The following is a 10,964-nucleotide window of genomic DNA, read 5'->3' as shown; positions in this document are numbered from 1 at the left end:
GAGCATGGGCCGTTGGGGCTGTGCCCTGGGCTGGGCCACAGAGGGCTGCAAGTAGCCTAGTCCGACCCCCTTCTCATTCTGGAGGAGGTGAAACCAGGGACTCTGGGGGTCAGCGTCCACCTGTCGCCTGGAGGTTTCAGTCGCAGCTTCACGACTTTCCAGCTGGGCTACCACAGGCAGAAGATTCCATGGCTCTGTGCCTCGGTTTCCCTTAGCTGTAAAATGGGGATAATAGTAACTACCTCCTTGGGTTGTGAAAATTAAGCGATATAAATGCAAAGAGTGTAGAACAGTTACCAGTGAGCGCCTCATAAATAGTATTTCCACATTGGGAAATGGAGCCCCAGAGGGGCAAAATACCTGTGAACGGTCAGGGGTCAGGGTCACACATGCCAGCACGGTATTGGCACATTCAGGATTGGAATGAAATTGTCAGTCCTTTCTAAGACACCTACCGCCGAGGCTGGCAGCATACTTTTGGGGTTCCCCAAGAGTTTCCTAAGTTTCCTGTGGGACCACCCCCCCTTTCCCAACATCCTGAAGCTACACTATTATCAAAGGGTTGTTGGCCAGACAGTGAGGTCCCAGAAGGCGACAGGAAGCCTCATGTTGGCCAGCTCTGTCTCCCCCGTGCCAAGCACAGTACCCATTCCACCCCACCCCCATCCCTAACAGAGGAGTCCTTAAGCGAATGCAGATTTAGTTCATTTCCACTGCCCAAACACCCTCCCAGACCAAGCCCCTTATGACCTTAGCCATTCAGCTCTCTGCCTTATGGAACACCCCTTTCCCTGACAACTTCCTGCCATCCCTGTCTGTCCCCCATCTGCCCAGCCCCCATTGCCACTCTGTTAGGATTTCCCATGGCACACTTCCCAGATCCTTCTCCTCCCTTCAGCCCGTCCTCCCCGACCTCCCTTTCCCTCTGGTGACCCTTTGTCCTCAAACAGCTGTTTCTGGGTCAAGGACCTTCCTCCAGGCCCCTGGGTGTGCACAGCCCCCGGTTAAGGACAAACCCTCCAATGTGAGAGGTAACAAGAAAAACCAAATCCTCCTCACAGAATGGTGGGGTGGGGGGTGGGGGGGTACCGAGGTGGGGCTATCTCTCTGGGACTTTGGGTTCTGCTGGAGAACAGGCTGGGGCCCATAGACACAGTCTCTCTGTCCCTAGGGGCCACCCCACAAGCTCCAGCCCAGCTGCCAGGTTTCCCCGGATACAGCCCGGTCCTCGGATTTATTTTTGCATATGGTTTGAGAGAATCTCTGTTGCTGGAATAATGACAACATTTTTTTCCCCTTCTGCTTCCCTCCAATAGGCAGATTCTATAAACCAGAGCAGCTGCCTGAGGCTTCCAAGAGAAAATTCTGCACAGTTTCTAACCAGGGTGACAGTTCCCCTCCACAGGAAGTTGCTTTTATTAAGATTGTTGGGTTTTTTTTTTTTTTTTAATCTGTTTTTTTGGTAAGGCTCCATCTATCGGTCATCAGGCAGCACCTTGGGCCTTGTGGGCACTTTTGTTTTTCCCCGGTTTGCCTGGAATCCATGATTACATCTAAACCACAGTGGGCTTGCCCAACACAGGGGCAACGTTGAACGGCTGAAAAGTGGGTCATTCACATGACCTGGGCAGAAGGATCCCAAGTAATTTATGGAGATACTCCCATACCAAATTACTCCCCACACCTTGAGTGGGCTACACATGATGATTTCCTTCCAGAGAGGACAGTATGGAAAGGAGGTGGGAGAGTAACTTTGCAGTGGAGAAACCTAACAAATGCCAGCTCAGTCAAGTGATCAAGGTCAATATCAACGGTGATTAAGTCATGTTGATAGCATGTACTCTTAATATGATGTGATGAGAAGGGCACTTTATCTCCAGGATCTTCCTCCCCAACCCCATAACCCCAGCTGAACCATGAGAAAAACATCCGACAAAACCCCCAGTTGAGGGGCAGTCTACAAAATACCTGACCGGTACTCCATCAAAAACAAGGAGAGTCTGAGAAATTATCACGGAGATTAAGGGGACACGAAGACTAAATGTAATGTCCTGGATGGGGTCCTGCAAACCAAAAGGGATGTTAGGTACACAGTCAATGAAATCTGAATGAATTATGGAGTTTAATTAATAGTAAAATACCAGTGTTGGTTCCTTAGCTTCCAGAAATGTACCACAGTAATGTCAGATATTAACAATAGGAGAAAGTGGGTCAGGGGTATTGACAACTCTGTGCTATGTTCACCACTTTTCTGTGAATCTAAAACTATTCTCAAGTAAAAGTTTATTTTTTAGGGGCGCCTCGGTGGCTCAATCGGTTAAGCAACCGACTTCGGCTCAGGTCATGATCTCACAGTTCGTGAGTTTGAGCCCCGCATCAGGCTCTATGCTAACAGCTCAGAGCCTGGAGCCTGCTTGGGATTCTGTGTCTCCCTCTCTCTCTCTGCTCCTCCCCTGCTCACATGCTGTCTCTCTTTCAAAAATAAATAAAGATTAAAAAAATTTTTTTTAAGTTTATTTTTTTAAAAAGTGGGCCCCATGTTTGGGTTTCAGGCAACCCCCAAGACCCAGTTCTCCTTGGCTCCCTCTTTTTGCCTGTACTAAGGGTCTGAGCTGCTGACTTTAATGGTACCCCGGCCCAACCTCATTTCCTTGGAGCTGTCATTTTCAAGCCCAAGGATAACTCCCATTTCCTCACTATTGTATTCTCAGTGTCCGGTCCATAGCAGGTGCCAGTTCATATTTGTCAAATGAATGAAACTTGAGGACTCATCGGAGGAGAAGATCCAAGCAGAGAGCCATGCTCTTCCCTTCCCAGGGCAAGAAGTCAGCACCTGCTAGCTCCCATCCCGAGAATGGCTTCAGGCAATCTGGTTAGAAGTGGCTAAGAGACTTCTCTTAACACGGCCTTTGGAGAACAAGCATTCAGATTTACTTACGATTGCATTTATTGGGGGTTTTGAGGAGCTGGTAGATAATAGGCAGGCAGACTCCTCCAAACTGCTCCCCATCCCGCCGCTCCCCAACCCCACAGTGGTGCCTCCACTGCCCCCTCGGTACCCCCAAAGGACACTTCTACAAAGACGCTTCATGCAACAAGATCTGTTTGCTAGGTTTTGAAAGTCCGTTACCTGGCACACAGTAGGCACTTCATATGCATTCGTATTGACGACTACCATTTATTATGCACCAGGCTCTATGTGGGGGAGAGGGAGGGGTTCCCATTTAATCCTCTGTTGGTGGGCATTACCATCACCCCCATTTCACAGAAAAGCTTGACAAACTGGCCCCACATGACAACTAGGAAGTATAGGGGAGAGGTTTCAAATCCAAGCCATGCAAGACCCAAATCCTTGCCCTTTGCTCCAACACCAGCCACCTTAATAATACCTTCCCCTTCCACTGGGCCCAGGATCTGCTCCCTGCTGTCCGAAGAGGCCCCCTGTGCTCACTCCTTCATCTGTGGCCTCCAGACGGCGGCAGTGTTCGAGCCTCTTTTTTTTTAAACTCAATTTGCCAATTTCCCCCTTAGAGGTACTTTTTGGTATTCCTCGGGGCCGTCAGCCTGGACTGGCCACGGAAGCAGAATCCAGGGAGATGGACACTTATTACAAGCATTCAATTAGTGAAGTTTGAATAATGCAGTCCTGGCTGCTGGATCGATGCGTGGAGGCTTAGAGACACCTTCCCCACCTTGGACTTGCAATGGCCTTTTCCGTATTTATTGCCACCTAACCGGATACTTCAAACATATTCTGTACTTGGTATAATTTGATAGCTGCCCAGTCCCCAAAGTGCCTTCTCAACAAATGTTTACCCCCGTGTTAGAGTATATTTAAAAGATTTATATTCCCTTTTACTGAATGGAGTCCTCGGGAAAGACAGACTCTGTCTTCCCCGGGCAGAGGATCCTGCCTTGGCTGACGGGGTGGCCTCCAGCAAGAACATTTTAATACATCACTTATTACAATGGACCCAGAGCCTTGGCCGAGGACTCCCAGGCTCCCCCCACCCCTTCCCAGAAGAGGGCAGCTCCAGGCCTTTGCTGACACATCCAAGCCCTGCCTCCCTTCTGACCCCTTCCGCAGTCGTCTGTTGTGCAGAATAGCAGAGAACATAACCTCAAAACAGTGAACCGACACAAGGATCCTTAAGGCTGAAGGACCAGGGCTGCAGCTGGGACGGAGCCTGGGTCTGGGGCCAGACCATTGTGCATCCCCGTCCCGGAGTGTATGGGCTCTGGGTTCTACTCCTGCCTAGCCTACTTACTAGCTGAGTGACCCTGTGCAAGGTAGTGAACATCTCTGAGCCCCCTTTTCTCCTGTACAGTCAAGGTGAGATTAACACCTGCTTCCTAGGGCTATTGTGAGCCTGGCATGCAGTAAAAGCTCAACGAATGTAGTTGTTCTGTGGTCCTTTTAGCCCCTCTGGGCCATCGATTTCTTCACCTGCCAGAGAGTTCATCGCTGTGGGTTTCCAGGGTTTCTGGGCTGATTCCGTGACAGAATAGAAGGGAAGCAATGTAATTGCCCAGTGCTTTGATCAGGGAAGCAGCAGTTACTCCTGGTATGGACAGAGACGTGCCTTCGGGATGAATCTTTTCATAGGGCCCCTGCCCCTCCTGGCAGATGGAGGCCGAACGGAAAAAGTGGGCCCTGCCCCTAACTCCTGGTGCGGCGCCACTCGACCTTCTGATGGGAAAAGCACAGGGGAAAAGAGAGGCGGGCTCTGTGGTACCTAAAGGCCCATCAGCTCCAAAACGCTGGGACTCTCCGGGGTTGGCAACAGGGAGAGCAGGACCAGGGTTGTGCGCCTGGGAAAATCAAGCTAGCGCCCCCGATCATCCTGCTGGTGCCACCAGCCCCGGCTCGCCCACTGTTTCTACCAGTGACTGATGGGCTGTCCAGCTCTGTTGGGCCCTCCTGAGGCTCAAGGCCCACACTGCCTCGGAAGGGGGATGAGACCTCACTCCCTCCCCCACAGGCCCTCCAGAGCCCCCATTTCCCCCCACCGCCACCACCCTGGGGCCTGTCTTACCTGATGTCTGAGTCACAATCAGGCTCCTGTCACCGTGAGCTGTGTTGTGACTCCCTGGCTGACAGTTTTACAACAAACACATTAAAAGCTCCCGGCACTGAGGCTCCTGGATGCGGAACAGCCCAGGAGAAAAACCTCTCCAGGCCTTTCTTGAGCCAAAATCCTTCTCCCAACCCTTCCTCCCACATGGCCCCGCTCTACCACCATTAACTGCTCCAGAGCCCAACAAGGGATTGAGATTTTTTTGTTTTCGTCATGAGCTTTTTCTCAAGTGGTGACTCGGGGAAGCCGGAGACCTACCAGGCTGTGGGCCTCTGAAGTTGGGGCTCATCCCTCATACGGTGACCTGTGAACTCTGCTGTGAAGTCAAAGGTATGTAGTCCCTCCTCAACCCAGCTTCTGAGGACAAGTGGCCCTTTGGTGAAGCGTTATATGGGCATACAGTGGCCCGACCCGGAGTGCTACCAACGTCCCTCCCACAACCTTATGAGGCAGGCCCTGCATTATCCCCACCCCCACAGATTTGGAAACTGAGGCTTCAGGAAGCGAGGAGACTTGCTCAAGTCCATACAGCTGGGAAGTGAAGGAATTGGGATTTTAATCCAAGCCTGCCAGCCTCTAAACATTGCTTTTAAACAAGACGGACGGCCTCCCAACACGCAGGACCTTGTTCTCTGCACACCCCACAAGGGATGTCAGAAACCTCAGGAAGCAGGGAGACCAATGCAAATCCAAACGGAATAAGCTCTCCCTTGGGCGACGGCCCTGCCAGTGCACTGTCTTTCCTGCCATCTGCGCCCAACCCACACTGTCCTCTACACCGCCTCGCCGACCAAAGCTATCATTCCCTCCTTGTCTGCAGCCGGCAGACAGAAAGCAAATCTCCCCCACCCCTCCCGACCAAAGCAGAGACAAGAGAGGAGTGAGACACAGGAACAGTTCTTTTATTGTACATTGGAGAAATAGCCCTGTGTGCTGGTTAAAGGTGCAACATCCAGAATATCGAGTTAAGAAAAGAGGGAACAGGGCAGGGAAGAAACCTCTTGAGGTCCAAAGTTGCAAACAAAAAGTGGTAAAAGATTTCCTCACGCAAGAGGCGTTTTTTTGCAAATACCATGCAAAACAGGCAGCTGGTGTGCCTTAAGAGAACCCCTATAAATAACAGAAAAGACTCTCCAAGCATTCCTTAACGTGGACTCAGAGCACAGGGAAAAAGAAAGAAACCAAAATGCCTTTTGGCATTTCAAGATATTTGGCACTCTTGTGATTACATTTTTTTTACAGCCCATCGAAGAGAATAAACTGACACAATATTAGAGAGAAAAAACAGGCTGCTCACACAACAGACTGCAGGAAGAGGTTAGAAAAAGCTCAAGCATTTTTTTTTCTTTGTTTTTGTGTGGTTTTTTTTTCCTGACATATAAAATGTGTCCATTTGCATTAACTTGGGCAAATAGCTTGCAGCAACAGAGAAACACAAGCTTTACAAGTCATTTTAAAGTAAGACAAGGATTCAGTCTAGGTATCATTCCTTAGAAAAGTTCTCTTCTTGTTTTAAACACATTTCCTGGTAACTTCAAAAGATGACCAAAAATAAAACAATATCTATAGAGATCATTTGCTGATTTTTTTTCTTGTACATCCAAGGAGAACAACATAAAAAAAGAAAACTGGACAGCATTTCACATCCAAGAGCACAGAACCATTTTTGCAAGATTAAATAATGTAAACATTGGGAACAGCCAAATCAGCGAACAATGCCAACATTCAAAACACCCGGTGTTGCCGCTTCATTATTTAAGTGGCTCAAAATCCAGATCTATAATTGTGCAATATTCACTGTATATAAAAAGAAATAGATATTACTTTTGACAAGTAGCTGCAACTGAGACGTCTTTTTTATTTCTTTATATGTGTGTATAGAGTGATTTTTAAATTTTTAATTTTTTTTTTTTAATTTTTGTTTTTGCTGAGGAGCCCAGAGCCTTCTCCTCCTCCTCCTCCTCCTCCTTCTCCCGCCTCATCTGTCTCCCGGCCTGACGCGAGATACAGGTTGTTGATTTCATCGTGGGTAGCAAGCTAGTAATAAATTTCAAAGTGCTTTCTCTTTTCATGCGTTTTGCCAATGACTGTTACCGCCGTTCTTATTCTCTCCCTTTAACTCATTGTCTTTGGGGGGGGGGGGGGGTTAGACACCAGGAGGTGCCTTGTCTGTCATATTTTTCAGCACGTCATCAATCCTATCATCTTCAATAACAACTGCAAAAAAAGGGGAGAAAACGAGACGTGAGCGCGCTTGGGCCTCGCGGGGGGCGGGGGGTGGGGGGCGGGGGTGGTCTCCGACGTTTCCCATGGCTCCTGGGGACGGGGAAATGCGGGAGGGCGAGGGAGGGGGCGCTCCTCGAGCGCTAACACAGCCCCATCCTCCTCGGCCTGGGCCCGGGGACCCTGTGCTGCTTCCCTCCGAACCACTCCCCCCAGACGCTCGCTGCGTCCCGGCAGCGTTCTGAGAAAAGGCAGCAGAGAGGGCGCAAATCCCGCAGGCCGGGCCGCGGCCGAAACGCGCTCTGGCCGCGCGTCCTCACCCCACCTCACCTCTCCCCGGGCGCGTTTATTTAGAAAAAAAAAGGCTCCTGGGCTGGAGAGGGTGGGGAGGAGGAGCCCAGGTCTCCGGCTCAAGGACCCTCGGGGGTGCCCCGAGCGCGGCGCGGGCGGCCAAGGTTCTGGGTGCGGAGGTGCGGGGTGCAAGGGAGGACTCCGGGGACCACAGCGCGCGGCGGGTCAGGGGTCTGGCCTCGCCAGGGCGGGCGGCCCCTCCTGCGCGCCCCCTCCGCGGAGGTCGGAGCCTCCCCGCGAGGCCGGCCTCCCGCCGGCCCCGCCGCCTCGCTCACCATCTCTACCTAGCCTCGCCTTCCTCAGTCCCGCCATCAGTCTCTCGGCGTGGCCGTCACCTGTCGGGGTCTCTGAGTCTCTCTCCATCTGGGGTGTCGGTCGCCCTCATTGTTTCGCTGCTTTCCTGTCCTCCCCAGACTGGCGTCCCCTGCTCGCGGTCTCTCCCGCTCTGGCTCCCTCTCCGGATCTTTGTTTCGGTCTCTGCCCCTCTCGATCTCCCCCCCACCCCAAGCCACCACCCGCCTTCCCCCCCCCCCCCCCCCCATCTCTGCGTCTCAGTCTCTCCCGGCAGCTGTCGGTCCCCCTCCTCGTCCCCGCGCCTCCGGAGCTCCTCTCCCAGCCTCTCTGCGTCCCAGTCCCCCCGGGGCTTTTCCAGCTCCCGCGCCGAGCGCCCGGGCTCAGCCACCCCTCCCCCCCTGCTAAGTAACAATGAGAAGCCCGGGCGCTCCGAAAGCCCCTCGCCTTCCCCGGCGGGAGTGGGGTCCCGCCCCGCAGTTCTCCACGCCGTCCCTTGGGGAGCTCTGGGACCCCCCACCCCGGGTTGCAGAGCGAGTGCAGCTGCGACTACACTGCGCAAAAGGGGAGGGGGGAGAAATCGCAAAGCAAACTTTGGCGCGGGTGGGGACCCGGGAATAACCTTCCAGCCCCCGCGGCCGCTAGAAGCCGCCACGCCCCCTAGGTGACCCCAGCGGGAATCAGGCTGAGGGGGAGGGGTTTCCGCGGCCAGCCGGTGCCCGACCTGCAGTGCGGGATCCCCCCCCCCAGTTCCGCGCGACGGGATTCCATTCGGTCGGAACCGGCTCCTAGGCGCGGAAGAGCCCCCACAAACCTCGGCCAGGCCTCGGCGCCCGAGAAAGGGGGCGTCCGGGGCGGGGGCAGCGAACTCACCCCGCTTGCTCCGGCCGATCTGGCCCAGCTTGGGCGGCCGCTTGTTCTGCCCGGCGCCAAAGAAGTTGTTGGTGTCCTGCAGGCGGCAGGAGAAGATCTGGCCCACGTCGCCGCCGTCGCCGTAGGGGTTCAGCTTCTCGTCGCCGTAGGGCAGCACCTCCGACATGGTCGCGTCCGGGGGCTCCGCGGCGGCGCCTCCTCCGCCCGCGTCCCCGCCCGCGGCGGACAGGGTCAGCGGCGCTGGGGCCGGGGGCGGCCGGCCGGGGACGGCCCGCGGGCTGCGGCGGCGGCGGTGGCGCCGGCGAGCGGCCGGGGGGCACCGCTGGGCGAGAGCGCGCCGCCCGCCCGAGCGACCCGGCGAGCGCCCGGCGCTGCGCTGCGCTCCGGCTCGGCGCGCGAGTGGCTGCTGCTCCGGCAAAGGCGAGCAGGACTCACATCCTCGGCGCGCTCGGGCGCTGGGCGGGGGCCGGGCGGGGCCGCGAGCCGGAGGGGAGGGTGTCCCGGCGAGCCCGCGGGGCGCGGGGCCGAGGAGGGCGCACCCCGGGGAGCCGGGCGGGCCGGTCCTGCGGCGAGTGCGGGCGGCGGCGGCGGCGCGGCTTCGGGGAGGCTGACTGGGGAGCGGCGAGCGGCGGGGCGGCGAGGGGCGGAGGGGGAGGGGAGCGAGGGAAGAGGGAGGGCACGGGGGTGGAGGGGAGAGGATGCCCGGAGGGAGGGAGGGGAGAGAGAAACCGGGAGGGAGACGGCGAGAAAAACAGAGAAGAAAGAGAGAGGGAGGCCGGGGGACCGGGAGGGAGAGACGGAGGGGAGCGGACGAGGGGAGGGAGAGAGGGAGAGAAGAAAGGGGAGGCGGCGATGGGTCCGGCTCGCAGCGGCCGAGGGAGGAGCGGAGAGGAGAGGGGACCGGGCCGGCGGGGAGAGAAAGAGGGTCGGAGAGGGAAGGCGGAGAGTGGGAGCGCGCGGAGGAGGCGGCTGGGACGCAGGAGCCAGCCCGCGAGCGAGCTGCGAGCGAGAAATGCCGGCCTCGGCGCGGAGGCGAGGCGCGGGGAGGAGGGCGGGAGGAGGGCGGGGACGAGGGGACCCGGGGCCGCGAGGAGAGATCCCTGGAAGCCGCGCGACGTCACGGGGCCGCGCGGGCCGGCCCGGGCCGCGGCTCGCTTCCTGCCCCCGCCCCCGGCCCCCGCCGGCCCGCCCGCGCCCTGGGGCCCCCCGCGAGCCCCGCCCCGGCCCGGCGGCCTCCGGGCGCCTCCTCCCCCCACCCCCGCGCCCCTCCCGCGGGGTGTTTACCCGGCCCCGAGCGGGTGCGCGCCGGACCCGCCGCCCGCTCGGCCTCCCGAGGGGTGGGGGGCGGGGGTTCGGCGACGGGAGGGGGAGCGGACCCGAGACCTCACGCCCGGAAGGACTGACGGACGCCCGTCTCCCCGGAGGCCGGACGCTGGGGCGAAAGGTCGCAGGGCGCCAGGGCGACCCGAGGACGCCGCCCCCCGCCTCCCCGCCGCCGGCCTCAAACCAGGGAGCCCCCTCCCCCCACCACGTTTGCGCCCCGCTTCACACGCTCCGGGCGCGGCGCTTTGGGTCTCTCACCCTCCCTCCCTCCCTCTCCCTCCCATCCCTCCCACCCCCGAGCGTCCTGGAAGGCCCTGCTCCCGGGCCGCGGCTCTAGACTCGGGCTCCCGCGGGGCCTCGGGGTGGAGGCGGAGGGGGGAGGGGGAAGGGAGGGGGCAGCCCCGCCTCCCGGAGGAGAGTGGAGCGCCTCATTATGCCGGGCTCGCCCGGGATGCCGGGCTCTCGGCGTCCGCTGCCTCCTCCGGGGACGCCCAGGGCCTTGCAGCCCTCTGCCCGGGGGGGACCTCCCTGCCAGCAACAGCCTTGAGCCCCGGGGAGAGACTGGCTTCTGGGCCGAGGCTGGGGCAGCCCCAGAGGACTGGGAGGCTCAGCTGCCAAGCAGATGGTAACTCCGAGGGGGCAAGGTGCATGAGGAGGGCTCGTTATCCTCGCCCAGAGCCAACAGCACCTGCTCTCCCCCTGGAGACCGCCTTCACTCAGCAGAGCCGGCCTGCCCGCCGAGAGGGGCAACCATCTCAAGGTCGTGCAACCTGCTGAAGGCAGGGCTAGGGAACGCATCTAGGTTCTCCTCCCACCCCTGCCGTG

General features: G+C 57.5%; 1 protein-coding gene and 1 long non-coding RNA gene across 3 annotated transcripts; both read right to left on the bottom strand.

Moving 5' to 3' along the window:
- Positions 1–2,497: 2,497 nt before the first annotated feature.
- On the bottom strand, positions 2,498–5,517 carry LOC132671934 (uncharacterized). 2 transcript variants are annotated; one of them, XR_013557697.2, is made up of 3 exons: positions 4,885–5,517; positions 3,131–4,690; positions 2,498–2,869 (listed from the first exon to the last, which is right to left on the bottom strand). It is a non-coding gene; the product is annotated as an uncharacterized LOC132671934 (long non-coding RNA). The 2 variants fall into 2 exon arrangements; XR_009607317.3 differs by having other exon boundaries at positions 2,498–4,690.
- A 442-nt stretch (positions 5,518–5,959) lies between these two features.
- Positions 5,960–9,846, bottom strand: CAMK2N1 (calcium/calmodulin dependent protein kinase II inhibitor 1). The gene is made up of 2 exons (XM_078452290.2): positions 8,817–9,846; positions 5,960–7,295 (listed from the first exon to the last, which is right to left on the bottom strand). The coding sequence occupies exons 1-2, from the start codon at positions 8,980–8,982 to the stop codon at positions 7,225–7,227; spliced, it is 237 nt and encodes a 78-aa protein (XP_078308416.1). The 5' UTR covers positions 8,983–9,846; the 3' UTR covers positions 5,960–7,224.
- Positions 9,847–10,964: the final 1,118 nt, after the last annotated feature.

This window comes from Panthera onca, chromosome C1 (genome assembly GCF_046562875.1).
Source record: "Panthera onca isolate mPanOnc1 chromosome C1, mPanOnc1 haplotype 2, whole genome shotgun sequence".
NCBI lineage: Eukaryota > Metazoa > Chordata > Mammalia > Carnivora > Felidae > Panthera > Panthera onca.
The sequence above is the reverse complement of the archived record's forward strand: the minus strand, read 5'-3'. Positions and strand labels throughout refer to the sequence as shown.

Bases quoted from the DNA above. Each gene is read 5' to 3' on its own strand.
- CAMK2N1 (XM_078452290.2), bottom strand. From the start codon at position 8,982: ATGTCGGAGGTGCTGCCCTACGGCGACGAGAAGCTGAACCCCTACGGC. The intron at 7,296-8,816 runs GTGAGTTCGCTG...CTTTTTTTGCAG, and splicing joins GATCGGCCGGAGCAAGCGGG to TTGTTATTGAAGATGATAGG.